Raw genomic sequence first — 18176 nt, 5'->3', positions numbered from 1 at the left:
AGAACCCATCTGTCCTGGAAAAAGAACAAACATCTTCCAGGCAGCTGTGTCCTTGTGCAGATGGGAGGAAGTAAGAGCTGAGCTCCTACCAGGTCATGCCCAGTCTTGGGCTTCAAGAGCAAAGGCCTCTGTTAGGCCCAGCCACCAGGAACAAAAGGAAGCAGAACCTGCTTCTCCAATGGTCCCTCTTCTAGGTCCAGAGACTAAGGAAGACTACTTGGGCTCAAGAATCCAGCCTCAAATCTAGTTATGATGGAGAAGTAGACTTTTCTCCAAAAAGGGGTGGGGGGGAATTAGGAGGCAAGATAGGGAGGAGACCCCACACTGTCCAAGCTCCAAGCCTCCTGGGCCAGCTCTGAAAAAAGATGCCTAAAAGGCACCAGTGAAGGTCCAGGTACCAGACAAGAGTGCAGGCAAACATCACTGTCTCGGGGGGGGGGGGGGGGCTGGCCACCATTGGCCTGGGAGCTCAGAGAAGGCACTGAGAAGGACAGTAGAAGGAAAAGGACAAGGTCAGTGCTGAGGACACAGGTAGGGCCACACACACGCACTGGTGTTGACTCTCTTTAATGCTTTGCCTGAAAAAGAAAGTCAGTCATTTGACCAGATTAATTCTTTTGTTGCCAACCTCTATTAGCTAGCTCAGAAACCCCTAGCTAGAACCCCTCCCTTTGTGTCCCACAAACACCTATCTTTAAGTTACCAATCATGCCTAAGAAATATGAGGTCCTCAATTACGAATGGCTATCCAGAACAAAGGATGCACCCCAGCCCTCTTCACTGGTCTAGCTTGGCCCTGCCTTGGATGCTGTCCTAGAGAATAGTCTAGGGGGTGGTCTTCCTTTTACTGAATTACCTTGCCCTTGGCCCGAGGGGTAGCAGTGGCAGCGGCAGCTGTGGTGGTGGCAATGCGTGGAGAACGGCGGGTACCACTGTGAGTATTGGGTGAGACCTTTGCTGGGGTCTTCTTTGAAACTCCTCGCCTTAGAAGACTATTTCCCAGCTTCTTAGGTGTGTTAAGGATGCTGAAGGCCATTGACTGTCGCCGGTCCGCCTGTAGGGGAAGGTCTGTCAACATGCTACTTAGGGGCTCTGCCAGCAAGGCTTCACTGGGCCTTCCTTCCTCCCCTTCAGTCCCAGCCTAACCTGTTTCAGAACAACTGGAGCTGCTTTCTTCTGGGCTACAGCAGTGCTGCTCTGCTTCCGTCCTTCATGCCGGTCCCTGGGAGTCATGGGGCGTGGAAAGCAGCTGGTAGCCTTCTTGGACTGTGAGGCAGAGGACAATTGCAATATGGCATGCATTCCCCATCTCTTGACAGAGGCCCTTTCCAACAGACCCATGGAAAGAAAGAGTTCCCTCTAACTCACTACTTAAGACATGGGAGGCTAGTTCACACCTAGATACAGTGTTAAAGAGAACAAAACACAGATGTGAACGTCACCTACCTCAGGAGTGCCAGGACCCTGGTGGGTCTCCGAGGAGACCCGTTTGCGCTGCTGCCTGGTAGTGATGCCCGCACCCTCAGCGATTTGGGTTGGCTGCATGCTGGCTCGGCGTAAAGTTTCCTGGGGGTCTCCGGTTTTCATCTCCTCATCAGTGATGGTTGCCAGATTCAGGGAAGGCTATGTGGAACAAGAGGAAGCAATCAGTGGGCCCTAGCTGTACAGAACAGGAACTAGGGCTGTCACATGATACCTAAGAGCTGGATCCTGAAAATAACCTTCCTTCCTGTTATCTACCTATACCTTGAGATAGCTAGTAATCTCAAATATGACTTCACTCCTTGAGTGACACCTGCCAACTATTCCATGCGGAAGCATGAGAGTAACCTTTTCAGTAGGCCAAAGACCCAGCACATATACTCAGGTTAGCCATTTCAGTCAGTGTGAGAGGCCTTGAAGTGACCTCATATCTCACCCTGGACTCAAGAGGATAGCAGGTCTTCAAGTGTGGAGGACACACTCGGTTGCGCTGCTGCAACTCAGCAATGCGGTTCCAATCGTCCAGCTGCTCAGGCTCATCCTGGCAAGTACCCATATAGAAGCTGTTCCTTCCTATAGAGGACAGAAGTTAGGGCAAGCATGGCTGTAGTCCTCCTACCTTCTTGAGGGATTTCAAGATGAACACAGTCCTGTTCTGTGTTGATGCAGAACATTTTTAAAGTGGCATACCCATCCAAATTACTTGTCTCATGACATCAGAAGAGTTCATACACAAAGGTAGTAGGATCTTATACTAACAAGGCTTGGTGCCCCACACCAAGAGAAACTGAGGGTCCCTAGAGCCTAAAGGGAAACTTCCAAGAAATTTCTGGGCAGCCTAACTTCCCCTAAGCCCACTCTCAGAAAGTAGCTTGAAGGACTCCCATAACTATCACTCTGGGAATCTGAAGCAATTGGTGAGCATCCCTGGTCCAGATGGTCCTTTGCAGTCTTAGAATAGGGAAGGTCCTGAGATGGCAGGAACAAGTGATGGGCAACAGTAATGGTACACGAAGGCAGCAAAGAGGCCTGCCCCCTATGCAAAGATCCACTTCCAGTCTAGTTTGGGACTGTGGTAAATTCTGAAGTCTCTCACCTTGGGGGGCACCACTGGACATCCTGGCCTGGGAGCGACGAGCAGAGCTTCGAGTGGTAGGCCGGTAGCCAGGCAGGCTAAGTAGAGCGGAGTTGCCATCATCTGGAGAGCCCAAGCGGGCCAGAGACTGGGTAGAGGAGGTGGCTCTCAAATTGGCTTGGGAAGCAGGGGCAGACTGCGTGCTATAGAAGGATGAGTTGGCGCTGTCTGGTTCTTCCACATCTAATTTCTGGAAGAATGAATCATTGCAGTAACACTATAAAGCACCACCTTCCTCTGCCCCAAAGCTCTCATGTATGATTTTACATGTAATGCTTCCACCCTGTTTTAAAAGGTGTATACACAGGCCACACAGTATGGAAGGTCTTGCAAGACGCTGAGGTTAGCAGGATGGTGGTGGCACATGCCTTTAAACCTAGCGCTTGGGAGGTAAAGGCAGGCAGATCTCTGAATTCAAAGCCAGCCTGGTCTACAGAGCAAACTCTAGGACAGGCTCCATAGCTACTGAGAAACCCTATCTCAAAAAAAAAACAAACAAACAAACAAACAAAAAAATGTTATCAAGACTCTTCTACCCACAATGCTTTGAAGGCAGTATTATAAGCCTATTTCAAAGTTAAGAAGGTGAGTAACCCCTAGTCACACAGCTAGGAAGGCTAAGAGCCAGACCCCTATTCCCTGAGCTAACCAGTTGGTCTCAGCCCATAACTTCTGCTGTCCTGAACCCAATCTTCCTGGGGTCTGAACATCTACATTCTCCCCCAGTTCTCAATAGTAGAAAGCATAAAGCCACATCAATCTACTTTCCAGCCCCTTCTAGACCAAAAACAAAAAGTGCCTAGAGGACCAGGCCAGGCTACATTCTCAATGCATGGGGGAGCTAAAGGCTCAGGATTAGCTGCTATTTCCTAAATTCTGCTCTGTCTTCCTCGCCCTTCTCTAGAAGAGAGATTCTCTACCTCACAGGTTTGTTGGTCATCCCGGTGTGTTCCTGACTGATGCACCCCTGGATAGGAACTGATGTTAACATCTTGCAGCCCCATGCCCAGTAGCCTAACCTTGGTCATGGTAATATTGATGATTTGTGTGGTACGCCGGCGAGCAGAGCGAGTCTTACGGCCAGAGTCAGGGAAGACATCCCCCAAGGAGTCCAGGCTGCTCTCCAAGGGGGCCTGACCCCGAGCAGGAATGGGGGTGAAATAGAGACTTTCCAGGGATTCTACTTTGTGTGGCAGGCGCTGGGAGATGGGTGAAGCTGGCTCTCCAGGGACACTGGTGCCATCTGGCTGGGTACAAGGCAGCTTGCTGTATGTAGAAAAAGCAGTCTGCTGAGATGCAGTTCCTAGGCTACAAAGCATTACGTCTATTCCCTTATCCCAAAGTGACTGTTTCTTACACTTAACTACAGGTAAATTTGGTAAAGCACACTGATATTTCAGAGACACTAAAAAGAGGCCTTGGTTGGGGCCTTCTTAGTCCACTCTTGGCTGCTTTAGCCTAAGCCAGGCAGCCATAAGCCCAGACCTCCCCAAGATGCCACAATTAACACTGCCCATTCTAAACCTCTCTTCCTGTCCTTCCTAGTTTAGTAAACAGGGACACCTTCACAGGTCCTGGGCCATGAATGTGGGTGTAATTAGAAGTCTTCTACCACACTCAATCACAGTCAACAGTGTAAGAAGCCGAACACCATGTACACTCCCTTCCCTGGTCAACCTGAGTTCATCTCACCAAGACTTGGACTGGGAGATGTAGAGTGGTGACAAGCAAGGACAAGTCATGCTGCCAGGTTCAAACCTAGCTCCATCACTAGAAGCTTAGGCCAGTGACTGCCCCTCTAAACCCCAGTTCTATCTGTTTAAGGAGACAGAACAAGTATAGCCTGCCTAAAGATGATTGCAGGCGGGAAATAAAGATGTAACTGTTCTAAGTACTCCCATAATTAGTACAGTAACTGTACTTCGAACTTTGACTTCCATACTATCAGGAAAGTCTAAGACACAAACTCAACCTTGCAGTCCTCAAATCCACTTAGGCTCTGGGCTCTCAGGTCTGCTTGGCCTCATTACAGGCTGCTCCTCCACCCCTGCACACACCTAGGGAATCTACCACAGCTCATAAAGATAGCTTTCTCCAAGGCTTTCCTAACTGGTGCACTTCTTTTTCACTTCTCCTGTGCGTGAAGCAGCCATCTGTTGTCATACCAGAGCCAGGACTAGAACAGCATGCATTCAGTAAACAGGCACAGGGTAGAGAGGCAGGCATGTCTCCTGACCTAGCAACACTGCATGGGGTTCCCTCCTCCAAGCTCAGATCCAGGCTGTCAATACTTAAGTCCAGCTGGGGTTTCTGAGGCTCACGGCTCTTTAAGGCATCAGTTGCCACCTGGAATTTGCCCAAGTCTCGAAGCTGCTGATCTGCATGGGCAACCTGGGGAGGAAAATAAAGAGAAGCAAAGAGTAGGGTTGGCCTTGGAGAGGAGGGTCTGGATTCCAACAGTACAGGGTCAGATGCCTCTGTTTAAAGTAGATGCCTACCTGTGCCTCCAGGCTCCGCACCTGGGCACTAAGGTGGCGACAGGCCTGTTCAGCCTCCTTAGTCTTTAGCCCTGCCTGCTGCAGCTCACGTCCTAGACGTTCAGCTTCAGCCCGAAGCTCCTTGTTCTCCTTCTGCAGCTGCTCCAAGTCTCGAAGTTGATCCTGCAGCTCTTGGTTCTGCTGCTTCTTGGCATCATAATGGGTCTTGGCTTTCTCCATCTGTGTGGACAGACAGCGTGGGTAGGTAGGTGTGACAGAGTCTAGTGGTCAGGAGGAAGGACATACTAGGCCAATTCGTGGAGGCTCCTCACCTGTAGCTTGTAATGCTCAGCTGCCTGCTCCTTCTGGCTTAGCTGGGCCTGTAGCTCATTCAGCTGGGCCTGGAGGCGCTGGACCTCCTGCTGGCTCTCACCTCCCTGAGCCTGAAAAGCCTAAGAAGTCAATCAAAAAAGGCAGCTCTGGTTACTCCACCCAAATCCACTCAGTCTCCACAGCTACTTCAGAGTCCAGAGTCCTTCCAATATATTCTCTCAGAACACTTAGGATCCCTCAGCCCAACACACACACTCCCCACAACCACAACCTACAGAATAATTACACTCTCCTTCCTGTGGACACTAGTGCTCTAATGCTCCTCCCAGTTCTGCCTGCCACCTATGAGGCCAGGCACCAGGCGTCTTGTCTCACCCCCTGTACATGTACATTTTCTCCCAAAGGGAAGATCCCAAGGGATCTTCAAAGAACATCCTGGTATTGAGCACAGTGGGAGACAACTGCATGTGCCGCTCAATGACAGGACCTCACTTCTTCAAACCACTCTGAGAACTTTTATCTTTGTTTTAGAGAGAAGAGTTCAGAGATTTAGGCAAACTGACCAAGGTCACACTGAGTATAACACAGTAAGATCTGAACTTGGTCCATCTAAGTCCAAAGCCTATGGTGCCAGCACTGCCTCATTTGGGGACCACAACTCCAAGAGCAGGCTGGCAGCTGATTCTGTTCCCTGCAACATCAGCTTCATTTGCTGCAGGTACTGGGGTAGGCATATTCCCACCAATACCTCTCTTACATCTGGTAGCTCATAACAACCCCTTAAAAGGAACATGGTAAACCTGCTTATTGTTCATGACAGAACATGAACACGAGAAGCTAAGCAGGAAAAATGAAACCCAGAGCTCTTCCACCTGTGACCCACCATATGCTACACAAGTCCCAGTGGCAGTGGTGCCCAATCCTTTGCCCTTATAACTAAGGGATGGGAAGCTTAAAGCTACGAAAAGGAAACATTGGAACAAAGAAGGTAACATAATTAAAAGTACTAAAGTATTAATTTCACTGGTCATTATGGCAAACACTTAAGAATCCCAGTACTATGGGCTGCACAATAAGACACTGTCTTCCCCAAATTCCAAAAAAAAAAAAAAAAAAAATTTTAAAAGAAAGAAAAAAGGAAATGCATTGTAAGAATGAATACTGTTCACTCAGGAGGCAGAGGCAGGTGGATCTCTGAGAATTTGAGGCCAGCCTGGTCTACAGAGTGAGTTTCAAGACAGCCAAGATTACACAGAGAAACCCTATCTTGAGAAACAAAACAAAAAACAGAATGAGTATTGTTGACACATTCAGTCCTTGAACCCAAACTACTAACTACTAAGAATGGTGCTGTTCCACAGAACTTTCTGAAATGGTGGAATTTGTTCTATTCTATTTTGTAGTTATTAGCCACACACTTAATATTTAACTGGCTAAAGTAAGGGAAAGGCCAAAAAGAAAAAGAAAAAAAAAAAATTCCTCTTTGAGGTGCTGGAAACTGAATGCTAGGGCTTTATGTACACCAAGTAGGTATTCCACCACTGAGATAGATATATGCCTTGTTTCGTTTTTTAAAGCAAGGCTTTACCAGGTAACCCAAAGATGAATTTTTTTTTTTTTTTCTCTTAATCTAATTGAAAAGCACAGGTGTTCATAATGGAGAGATAAGACCTTTCTGTGAGAGTTCCCAGAAAGCAAAGGTAAGTTTTCTGAGATCAGGATGGCTTCCTGGGCTCCCAGGGTGCTTCTGCATTGGCCCCATATTACCATAGCCCAAGAGTTTAGAAAAGATGCTCCTCCACCCCCTTGTTCTGAGGCCTGTCATGCATCTGTCCCACCTTGAGCTTCTGTTGCTGCACCTTGCTGGCTTGATCATAATCTGTCAACTTCTTACTCAGTTCTTCCACCTGAGGAGTAGGAGAGAGAGAACAGACAAGAAAACTGAATTCCCTGGGTGTAAAGGCCTATCTTAGTATTCCACATCTGCAATCAACTAGAACCCAAGCACAACTGGTTACAACTATAAGGGGTTTTCGAGATCTATCATCTAAGGTGGGAAAACCCACCCTAAACCTGGACCACACCTTCTCGTGGCAGCCCACATAAAAAGCCACATAAGGAAGCTTTTGCACTTTGCTTGCTTGCACTCATTCTGGCTCCAGATATGCATAACTAGTCTAATGGTTTCTAGGTGTGCCCTGGAAGAATTAAAACCAAAATCCAAGTCTCAGGCACAGAAGGTGTTACAGTTAAATTAAGAGCATTTATTAGTCAAAGAATGGGATCCTGTAATATGGGATGGAGATGTATGGAATGACCATACTGAGGCTAAGGAGTTTGAACACTCAGATTCTGAAGTGTTTGTCTCACCTGAAGAAGACCCTAAACCTCCTGCAATATTATACTCTCTGCCTTTGCCTATGGGATTTAATTATTCACTGTATGACAAATCAGCAGTGACTTGCCAGGCAAGACAATATAAGGCTAAGCAGGCTCCTACGGGCAATAGAATGTGTAGCACATGAGGAGGTGGTGCACGATACCACTAAAAAACAAATGACTGACTGCTAATTCTTTCAAATATGTCTGGGAAATTTGCGTGGGGATAGATTTTAAGGGTGTAGGATAATGATGGAAGGAACATAAAACTAAATCAAGCTGAGTTTATTGATATGGGCCCATGGAGTGTAGATTCTGGTTTAATATGAAAACTTGAAGTTTAATAAAGGGGGGGGGTCAAAAGATGGCCTACTTAAATGGAACTTGAGATGCCTGATCTCCCTTGGATTAGTGATGCTCAGGAAAACTGCAATGCTTGAGTGGGTACACTGTAAACCTAGCCCTCAATAGGGAGGCCCAGAAGACATGCCCTTCACTAATCCTGGGATGGAAAATAGTGAGGGAGCACCAGCACATTCGAAGAGATTTGTCCTCTCTCTTTTACTTGTGCTAGACCTTAGAGTTGGAGATCCTCCTGCTGAGTTGGATGAATTAACTGCCATGGGTTTAATTAGACCCAGGATTAGGAAGAGCCAGGCGATAGCACTGAATTGACAAAGGCAAGGAGATCATAGTTGTCCTAAAAGGCAGCACAGGCAAAATTATTTTTATGGTGGTATGTCTTGTATGAAACTTTGGTATTGGCTATTCAGTCATGGTGTTTCCAGGCATGACATAGATAAAGAACCTACATTTTTTGTTTGGTCTGCATAAGCAGAAAAATCTCCAAAGAAAGGCCAAACTGGGTTGTAGCAAGATTCTTGGCATGTGAACCATTACTTGAGCCTGTTTGCAGACACAGAACCTCTTGAATGAAGGGATAGTTAGATCCTCTGGAGGAAGAACCTTGACAAAATATATGAATGTTTTACTATTAGCCTTTCTCCAGTCCTTCCCCAGGGGAACCTATTGCCTTTTACAATGGTAACTATACACTGGGGGAAAGGAAACCAATTAGAGTTCCTGAGTTTTATTGGTTACTGGTACTGAATTAATGCTGATTCCAGGAGATTCCAAGAAACATTGTGGCCCTCCAGTTAAAGTAGTGGTTTATGGCAGTCAGGTGGTTAATGGAGTTTGGACTCAAGTACGTCTCATAGTGGGTCCAGTGTATCCCTGAACTCATTCTGTGGTTGTTTTTCCAGCTCCAGAATGTATAATTGGGATAAATATGCTTAAGAAGTGATTCCCTAACCTGTAGAGTGAGGTTATTATGGCTGGGAAGGTCAAATGGAAGCCATTAGAGCTGCCTCTACCAGGGAAAATAGTGAACCAAAAACAGTTTCACTTCCCTGGAGGGACTGCAGAAATTAGTGGCCCCATCAAGGACTTAACAATGCTGGGATGATGGGCCCCACCACATCTCCCTTTAACTCTCCTAATGTGGTGAGTGCAGAAAACAGGGATCATGGAGAATGCCTGTCCATTAAGGACCACAAGAAGCAATTTTCTGTCAGTTGGCAAGGCCAGCAGTACACCTTATAGTTATGCCTTAAGGATATATTATCTCTCCAGTCCTGCGTCATAACTTAGTTAGATAGAAGGCATCTTGACCATCTGTCTCCTCTATAAACATCATGGTCCACTCTTCTGAAATTATGCTAATTAGACACATAGGGGCGTCAGAGGATGGGAAATAAATCCAACCAAATTTCAAGTGCCTTCTACAAATGTTTTGAGTCCAGTGGTGGGGCATAAAGATTTTCCTTCTAGGGTGTAGGATAAGTTATTGCACCCAGCACCTTCCACCATCAAGACAGAAACAAAAATATTTAATGAGTCTATCTGAATTCTGGAGACATCACATTCCTCACTTATGTGTGTTACTTCTGATCAAATACCAGGTGACTAGGAAAGGTGCTAGCTTTGAGAGGGGCCTGGAACATGAGAAAGCTCTTCAACAGGTCAAGGCTGCTGTGCAGGCTGCTTTATCACTTGGACCATATGAGCCAGCAGAATCAATAGTACTCAAAGTTCCAGCAGCTGTTTGAATACATAGGTGCATCACTGAGGATTTGGATTCACCTTTAGGTTTTTGAGCACGGTTCTACCATTATCTGCAAACAAGCATTCTCCCTTTTGAGAGACAGCTCTTGGCCTGCTATTGGGCCCTAGTGGAAACTGAACATCAGACAATGAGTCACCAAGTTACCATGCAACTTGAGTTGCCCATCGTGAGTTGGGTTATTATTATCTCAACCACCAAGTCATAAAGTGGGATGTGCACAGCAGCAACCCATTATCAAATGGAAGTGGTATACATGTGATCGGACCTAAACAGGTCCCAAAAGCACAAGCAAGATAGATAAAGAATTTGCCCGATGCCTATGGTTTTTACTCCCATTACACTGCCTTCTGCTCCTATAGTGTGCACCTATAGCATCATGAAGTGTGTCCTATGATCAGCTGACTAGGAGGAAAAGACTGGGGCCTGCACATTTTCGAGGCAGCACCTAGAGATGGATCTGAAACACTACAACTCTTTTCTCGGACAACCCTGAAAGACAGCGGGTAAAAGGAAATGTTCACAATGGCAGAACTTGGGTAGTAGATATGGTCATACATTTTGTTTAGAAGGAAAAGGTCAAATATGCAATTGTTCAGATTCATGGACTGTAGCCAATTAATTGGCTGGATGGTCAGGGACTTGGAAAGAGCAAGAGAAAAACTACTGAGAAAGACATCTGGGGAAGAAATATGTGGATAGATCTCTCCAAATGGGCAAAGGACATGAAGATACTTGTGTCCTATGTAAATGCTAATCAAAGGGTAGCTTCAGCTGAGGAAGAGTTCACTGATCAAGTAGATAGGATGACCCACTCTATGGGCAGTCAGCCTCTTTCCCCCAGCCACCCCTGTCATTGCTTGATGGGTCCATGAACAAAGTGGCCACAGTGCAGAGATGGGAGGTTACACTTGGTCTCAACAACACAGACTTCCATCTGTTGTAGATTTGCCTTTCCTACACATAATGCTTCTGTCAAAACTACCATCACAGACTTACAGAAAGCCTTATCCTCTATCACAGTATTGCTTCTAACCAAGAAACTTCACTTTGCCGCCAGAGAAAAAGTGTGACAGTGGGTGTTTCATGGAATCCACTGGTTTTATCATATTCCCCATCATCCTGAAACATCTAGCCTGATAGAATAATGGAATGGCCCTTTGAAGCCCCAGTTACAGTGCCTAGAGAGCTGGAGCAGGGCTCTGCAGAAGGTGGTATATGTTTTCAATCAACTCACACTATATGAAAACCAGCTAAGTCAGTGATTCTCAACCTTTCTCATAATGGAACCCTTCCATACAGTTCCTCATGTTGTGGGTACCTCCAACCCTAAAATTATTTTCATTACTACTTCATAACGATAATTTTGCTACTGTTATACGTTGTAATGTAAATATCTTATAAGCAAGCTATCCGAAATGTGACCCCTGTGCTGGGAAAGGGTAGTTCCACCCTGCCCCCCCCCCTTTCTAGGAGTCAGAACCTACAGTTGAGAAATGCTAAGGCCATGAGACCAGTTGCAGAAACAAGGATTATAACTTATAGGAGTGTTTCTTTCATAGCTTATTAAAAATATGTTTGTGTGCATCTAGGCTGGAGAGATGCCCAGTAGCTAAGAGACCACTCTTCCAAAGGACCCAGGTTCAATTCCCAGCAACCACATAGCAAAAACAAAAGTGTGTCTGTGTGTATATTAAAAAAACATATTTTAAACAGATGCCTTTTCTTTTCCTCAGTTTATCATGGGATGAAACATCAAATGAGCTAGTATCAGTGATTATATTTAAGTTGTGAAACACTAAAAGAATGTCCCTCAAGGGACATTGTCATCTATTCTAAAGCATGGTTGCAGTTGTACATGGGATAATTATAGTCTATGAGGCACAATTATAACATTTTTTTCATTTAGAAATTAAGTAGGGCATACGGTGATATGCTCATGGATCAAGCTGACAAGAAGTGGACTTGTATGTAATGGGTAATATTGGTGTCCAACCTGTCCACATCTGCAATTAAATAAAACCCAAGCAGCTATGAAGGGTTTTCCTTGATTGAAGCATCAGCGGTGGGAAGACCTACCCCAAATCTGGGTCACACCTTCTGGTAGGAGCCCACATAAAAGAACAAAGGATGAAGCTGTTGCTCTTTGCCTGCTTGCCCCTCAATCTTGCTGGCAAGTTTAGCTATCCTGCTGCTGTTGGTAACAGACCTACTTTAAAAAAAAAATTTTTTTTTTATTTGTGTTTTATATACATTGGTGTTCTGCCTGCATGTATATCAGTTGAGGGTGTCAGAATCCCAGGAACAGAAGTTATAAACAGTTGTGAGCTGCCACTTAGTTGCTGGGACTTGAACCTCTGTCCTCTGGAAAAGCAGTCAGTACTCCCAACCACTGAACCATCTCTCCATCCCCAGAACTTATTTCTTTGGGACTCCAATATGGTCCAACAACCAGCTGAAACATCCAGCCTCATGGACTAAACAACTGCCCATCCATCAGGAAACAACACTGTTGAACTAGCTAGACCACAGGCTGTAAGTCACTCTTTATCTCCTTTTAATACATACTTAGATTCATTTTATCAGTTATGTTCCTCTTACAGATCCTTGACTAAAAACACTGGAAGTCTAGACTAACCCAGACCACTATCCTCAAGTCCTTTCTTCCAACTTCTATATAGGTAACAGCCTGCTGCCCAAAGGTTGTCGGAGCCTGAGGTGGTCCCAAATAGATGTTGCCAGAGCCACCTACCCAAACTCATTCCATCTCTACCATCCATCCACCAAAATCAATGGCTGACTCTTCAGAGCCACTATCTCTCAACATCCCCATGGCATGCTATTTCCCAAGCCTAACCTAAATAGGTTGGGAGCAAGAACAGAGCACCTATGGGGTTGGAGAGAAGACTAAGAGTGAGAGTGTGTGTGTTTGCCCTGGTATTCTAACAAACACTGTCAAAGAACATTCTTTACATTCATTCCTCCCTCCTTCCCAAAAATTGCCAAAACAAAGCTCCCAGACTGCTTTCCAGTCTCCAAGGGCTGTTAGAAAGATGCTAGCAGCATGGTCACTGTGGTTAGCATTAGGAGAACAGAATGCTGGAAGACCAGGGGCAGCACACATACCCAAGCCCCTCCCCCAACTATCACAAGGAGGAAGAGCAAAGGCAGTAAGGAAACAGAGAGGGATCGTAACAGCCACAAGCACCCTTGCTTCCTCAGGGCATGATGGAAGCTTAGGCACGAACAGGCAGCAGAGGAAGAGGCAAAGGCTCCATTGCAAACTGCTTGTTTTCCATTTCCTTAGATGTCCACAGTGACTGGGAAGGGGAGTAGAGGGGGTGTCCCCACTAAGCATCAGCTCTGTAGCCTACAAACTAGGGAGGACACAGATGCCTGAGAGCGAGGAAAGAGGGCAGCCCACATGACCCACCAGGGGAAGACACCTTCTACTTCCTTCTCTCAATCTTAGTTTCCTGTTCCAGAAAACTCTATGTGAGTGAGGCTCTAGGATAAGGCATCAGAATTCTGGGAGAGTATTGTTATAATGTTTCCTATCCTCCAAGGGCTGCCTCTTTTATCACCTTCATACCTTGGATCTAAACAAGGCCATATAAATAATCTGTTCTTCCTCTTAGATTAGTATCCCCCTAACTCAAAACAGGAGTCTGGAGGTTTTGGAGTCTCAAGGATTGGCTTTGTCACCACTGCAGGTCTGCAAAAGATGAAGCTAACCCTGGTCTCTGACAGGTGAAAGAAAATGCCGAAGGGAAGAGGCCGACCTGGGATGGGTAGGACGAGGCCCAAGAGAGGGCCTGTAATACTGTACTCCTGGGCAGCCTGGGCCTGGATTCCATGGCTTGACCCTGCCCCTTTCACAAACAGTTCACAACAGGAGCTGGAGGAGCAAGCTGCAGCCGGGGTCATGCACCGAGACTGGTCACCGCTTAAGCAGCCAGCATTTATGGAGAACCCCAGGCATTACCTGCTTAGTTTGCTCTCTTTGAGATACCTCTAGTTGCTCCACCTGTGCATAGGGAGAAGCAATGGAGACAGTGAGAGGGGCCACTGCCACACTGACCTCAATGGTATGATACTTCTCCCAGAGACTATATGGAGGGGGAGACAGGGAGGGGAGGGAGGGGAGAGAGACAGAAGAAAAAGCCAGTTGGAGCCAGATAACAGGATATAGTATGCCTGTTTTCACAACACTTGGGTAGTGAAGGCAGGAAGATCAAGAGTTCAAGGTGATCTTTAACAGGGAATTCAAGGCTAGCCCGAGTTACATTAAGCCTTGTTTTAAAACACCAAACAAAAAGCCAGTTTTCCTGCTTCAACCTGACAGAGTTTGACTATGTAACTCAAGGTGGCCTCTAATTCACTATCCTCCTCACTTAGTCTCCCAAATGCTGAGATTACAGGCATGCACCACTACAGGCTATCATTCACATTCTCTTTAGGACAAACTTTAAAGTCTATTAGTCACTTTCTTTTTATGCTACTCAGTGTGAATGAAGGCAGGCAGGCTACTGCAGTACACAGACAGGTTAGAGAGTGAGGGGAGGGCTACAGACTGTAGAGGTCATAGGATGGACATCTTACCTGGGCGGTGAGTTTCTGCCTCTCTTCTTGGAACCTTTGCCTTTCCTCTAGGACCTTCTCCTTGGCACCTTCATACTTGGCAGTCATAACCTCCAGTTCCCGGGTAGTACTCTGTGCTTCTTGCCGCATTTCAGCCAGATGGGTCTCAGCATCAGTACGCACAGCTGCCAACTCCTGGACATACTTCTCCCGGGCTTGATCTAGCTCTACTTCCAGAAACTGCCGGCCAAGGTTGGCCCGCTCTCCCAGACCCCGGTTCTCCTCTGCCAACAGCCCATGAGCCTTCTTCAGCATGCTCAGCTGTTCTGCATAGCTGGCCTTCTCTGCCCGCAGCTGCTGGGCTGCTCGCTCCTGCTCAGCCACCTTCTGCCGCAAAGGCCCTAGCTCCCCAAGCTCCCGCTGTGCCCGCATTAGCTCTGCCCGAAGCCCACCAGCTGCCTGCTTGCTCTGCTCTATCTCTTCCCGGTGGCGCTTCTCTGCAGCTGCCTGCTCAGCCTGCAGCTGCTGACAAAGGTGCTTGGCAGGCAGCAGCTCGCTTACCAGGGCCTGTGTGCTGGTATGCTCCAGCTGCAGAGCAGAGAGTGCTTGCTCCTTTTGGAAGAACTTCTCCTGCCAGGCCTTCAATTCCTGGCCCAGTTCCTCAGCTCGCTCTGCCTGTGAGGCCAGCTCTTGCCGCAAGTTCTCCGAAATTACACGCTGTTTCTCTACCTCCTCCTGGAGGCTCTGTGCCTCCTCTCGTAGAGCTGAGCTGCGCTCTGCTGCCCTGGCATTAGTGCTGGCTGTTTCTACCTGAAGCAGACGCAGCCTCTCTTCCAGCTTCTGGCTTTTCTCTGATTCAGCTACAACCAGGCGCTTCAACTCCTTGCTCTCCCCTTCCTTCTCTAGGACTTGGCGGTTCAGGATGGATACCTCCTCTTCCAAGCTGCTGATAAGACTACTTTTTCTCTCAGCCTCCTGCTGGCCACGGGCCACCTGGGCCTTCCACTCTTCCTCAGCTTTGCTATGGTCCTGGGCTTTGGCACGGAGGGCTGTCAATTCTCTCTGAGCTAAAGCTGAGGCAGCTTGACTGTGCCCTAGTTCCTGAGCCTTGTCCTCTAACTGGCCCTGTAGGGTCTCTAGGGCTTTGTCCCGCTCAGCCCGGGAAGCACGCTCAGACTCCAGGCTGTGTGTCAGGTCTGTAACCTGTTGCTGCTGCTGCTGGCACTGCTGCTCCAGCTTGCTGACCTGTGCCCGAAGTGCCTCCAGTTCAGGGCCTGGCGCCTCTGTCTTTCTAACTGTCTCCAACGGGGCTTCTGGGCCAGAAGTGTCTTCTCCACCACTTTTCCCTACAAGGTGCTGCTCTTTTTCTCTCTCGACTAACTGTGTTTTCAGCTGTTCCAAAGTCTGCTGAAGCTCCTTCAGCTCTGTTCTTTGAGCTGCCTCTTGCCCACGAAGTTTGGCAAGCTCCTGGTCTTTGCCTTCCTTTTCCGTCATGGCATGGGCCAGTGCTTCTTGCAGGGCAGCAAACTCCACACGCTGCTCGTTGAGGGCGTTCTGAAGCCGCATCTCAAGCTCTGCCTTGGCTGCCTTCTCCTGAGCCAGGTCAGCTTGGACCTGGCTCCGCTCCTGGGTCAGCCGTGCTAGCTCCCTCTCCTGCTGCCCACGTTCCTCTTGCTGCTGGCCATGGCTCTCTAACAGTGCTACCCTTAGCCTCTCCAGTTCACTGCCCACTTGCTCAGCTTCTCGCTCCATAGCCTTTAGTGCTGCTTGTGTGCTGGAGAATGACTGTCGCTGCTCTTCTTCCAGCCAGTTGGGCTCTTTGTGCAGCTCAAGTGAGGTCATTTCCTGCTGCTCACCTGCCTTTAGCACCAAGGTCTTCAGGCAGGCTGCCACCTTGTTGGCAGAAGCCATCTTCCCCTGCAGAGTTGAGAGATCATCTGCCAGCCTCTGGGCCCTGACTTCTTTTTCCTGAACCTGCTGGAGGGCTTTGGCTAGGGTGGCATGAAGCTGGGCTAGCTGACTGTGCTGCTGGCCTTTCTGGCCCTCACTGTGGACCTCTACTGCCTCCTCCTGTGCCTCTTGGCCAGCCTTCTCACGGTCCCCCTTCAAAGCCATCAGCTGTTCCTGGAACATGGCACCATATCTTGCCTCCTCCTGCTGTCTAGCTTCAAACCGCTTCTGCCAGCTCTCAACCTCCCTGATGAGCTGCTCACTCTCACTCTTAGCTCTGTGCTGGGAGGCTGTAGCCTCTGCCAGCTCATGCTGCAATGCTTCAGTCTTAGCCTGATGAGTCTCTTCAAGCTGCTGTAACCTGGCCTCCAGCCCCTTTCTCCCAGCCTTCTCTTGTTCTAACGCCTTCTGTTCCTGCTCACGCTGCTCCATCAGGCTTTGGGACTCTGCCTTCATCTCAGTGACAAAGCGCTGCTGCTCTTCCAGGGCATCTGCAGTCCTGCGCTTCTCCTCTTCAAGGCTCTCTTTGGTAATCTTCAAAGTCTCCTCAAGGGCCTGGAGCTGCTTCTGGAGCTGGGCCTTCTCCTGGATCACTTCTTCTCTCTCAGCTACTTTTTGCTGCTCAGCCTTTAGCTGGGCCTCTAGCTCTGTCACATGAGCTTGGGCCTGACGCAGTTCCTGGTGGGCAGCTTCAATACAGGCATGGAGTTCTCCTATCTTCTGGCTCAACTCTGCCTTTTCCCGCTGGACCTGTGTGACTGAGGTCTGTACACTATCCCTAGCTTCATTAGCAGCCTCAAGTTGCTGCTGCAGACTCTCTAGCTTCGCAGCCTTCTCCTTCTCCAATGTTTCCAGCTGCTGGCGAGCAGTATCCCGTTCCCTTAGAGAGGCCTCTCGAGCCTCAGCAACAATGGCCAGTTGCTGAGCGTGATCCTGCCTGGCTGCCTCTTGCTCCTTGGCTGCCTCTTCCAATTGCTGCTCCTTCAGCTTCAGGCTGCTGCTCAGCTGCTCCACCTGCTGGCGGAGGCCCTGGGCAGCCTCTTCTTGTTCTTGCAAGGACTGTACCATCTGAGCCTGTTCCTTTTTGGCCTGTTCTTTCAAACTGGCAAGTTCTTGATCCTGTTGCTGCTGCAGGGTGGTATTGAGCGCCTTCAGAGAGGCCACCTGGGCAGAAAGCTGAGCCCCCTGAACCTGGGAGGCCTGCTCTAACTCCTCCTTGGCTTGGCTGAGGTTTGAGATGGAGCTCTGCAGGTCAGCAATCAAGCTGGCCAACTGCTGCTTTTCTTCTTCAAAGTGGCCCCGCTCAGCAAGCAGCTGGGCTTCCTGTTGGCCCCGTTGACACTCCAGTGTCTCTATGCGGGCTTGGAGCTGAGTATTGTCTGCTGCAAGTTTGGCTGCATCTTGCTTCAGGGTTTCCAGCTGTTGGGATAAAAAGACAAATGGGGATCAAGGGAACACTAAAACCTAACCCCATCAAATTGCCTGACTGCTTCTGTCTATTCCTACCTGCAAGGCGTCGCCCAGCACCTCGCCCTTCTCCTGGGCTGGGCTCTCCAACAGTTGAGCTGCTCGTTCCTCTAGCTGGGAAAGCTTTCCCTGAAGGATTTCATTCTTCTCTTCGAGATATTTCTTAGAATAAACAAGAGACCCATGTGAATTGAGAAGCAGAATAGTCACCTGATTACCACATGGGCCCTCACCTTGCTCTCATCAA

The 18176-nt window shown here is 48.1% G+C and overlaps 1 protein-coding gene across 6 annotated transcripts in view; it reads right to left on the bottom strand.

The window, feature by feature from the left end:
- Positions 1–443: 443 nt before the first annotated feature.
- Numa1 (nuclear mitotic apparatus protein 1) overlaps positions 444–18176 on the bottom strand; it is a 68551-nt gene continuing 50818 nt past the window's right edge. For 3 of the 6 annotated variants that reach the window (XM_051192415.1, XM_051192414.1, XM_051192416.1), the window contains exons 13-26: positions 17969–18091; positions 14534–17881; positions 13917–13958; positions 7266–7334; positions 5427–5546; positions 5116–5334; positions 4854–5008; positions 3637–3883; positions 2579–2807; positions 1919–2055; positions 1447–1623; positions 1147–1266; positions 857–1054; positions 444–578 (exon numbers count right to left, since the gene is read on the bottom strand). In XM_051192415.1, the coding sequence (XP_051048372.1) occupies positions 567–578; positions 857–1054; positions 1147–1266; positions 1447–1623; positions 1919–2055; positions 2579–2807; positions 3637–3883; positions 4854–5008; positions 5116–5334; positions 5427–5546; positions 7266–7334; positions 13917–13958; positions 14534–17881; positions 17969–18091 (5196 nt within the window). In that variant the 3' untranslated portion in view covers positions 444–566. Of the gene's footprint in view, positions 579–843; positions 1069–1146; positions 1267–1446; positions 1624–1918; positions 2056–2578; positions 2808–3636; positions 3884–4853; positions 5009–5115; positions 5335–5426; positions 5547–7265; positions 7335–13916; positions 13959–14533; positions 17882–17968; positions 18092–18176 lie in introns of those variants that run through there. The other 3 variants (XR_007835014.1, XM_051192417.1, XM_051192418.1) reach the window with 3 other exon arrangements.

The sequence above is a fragment of the Phodopus roborovskii genome, unplaced genomic scaffold (genome assembly GCF_943737965.1).
Source record: "Phodopus roborovskii unplaced genomic scaffold, PHOROB, whole genome shotgun sequence".
NCBI classification, from domain to species: Eukaryota; Metazoa; Chordata; class Mammalia; order Rodentia; family Cricetidae; genus Phodopus; species Phodopus roborovskii.
This window is presented reverse-complemented; position numbering and strand designations above follow the sequence as displayed.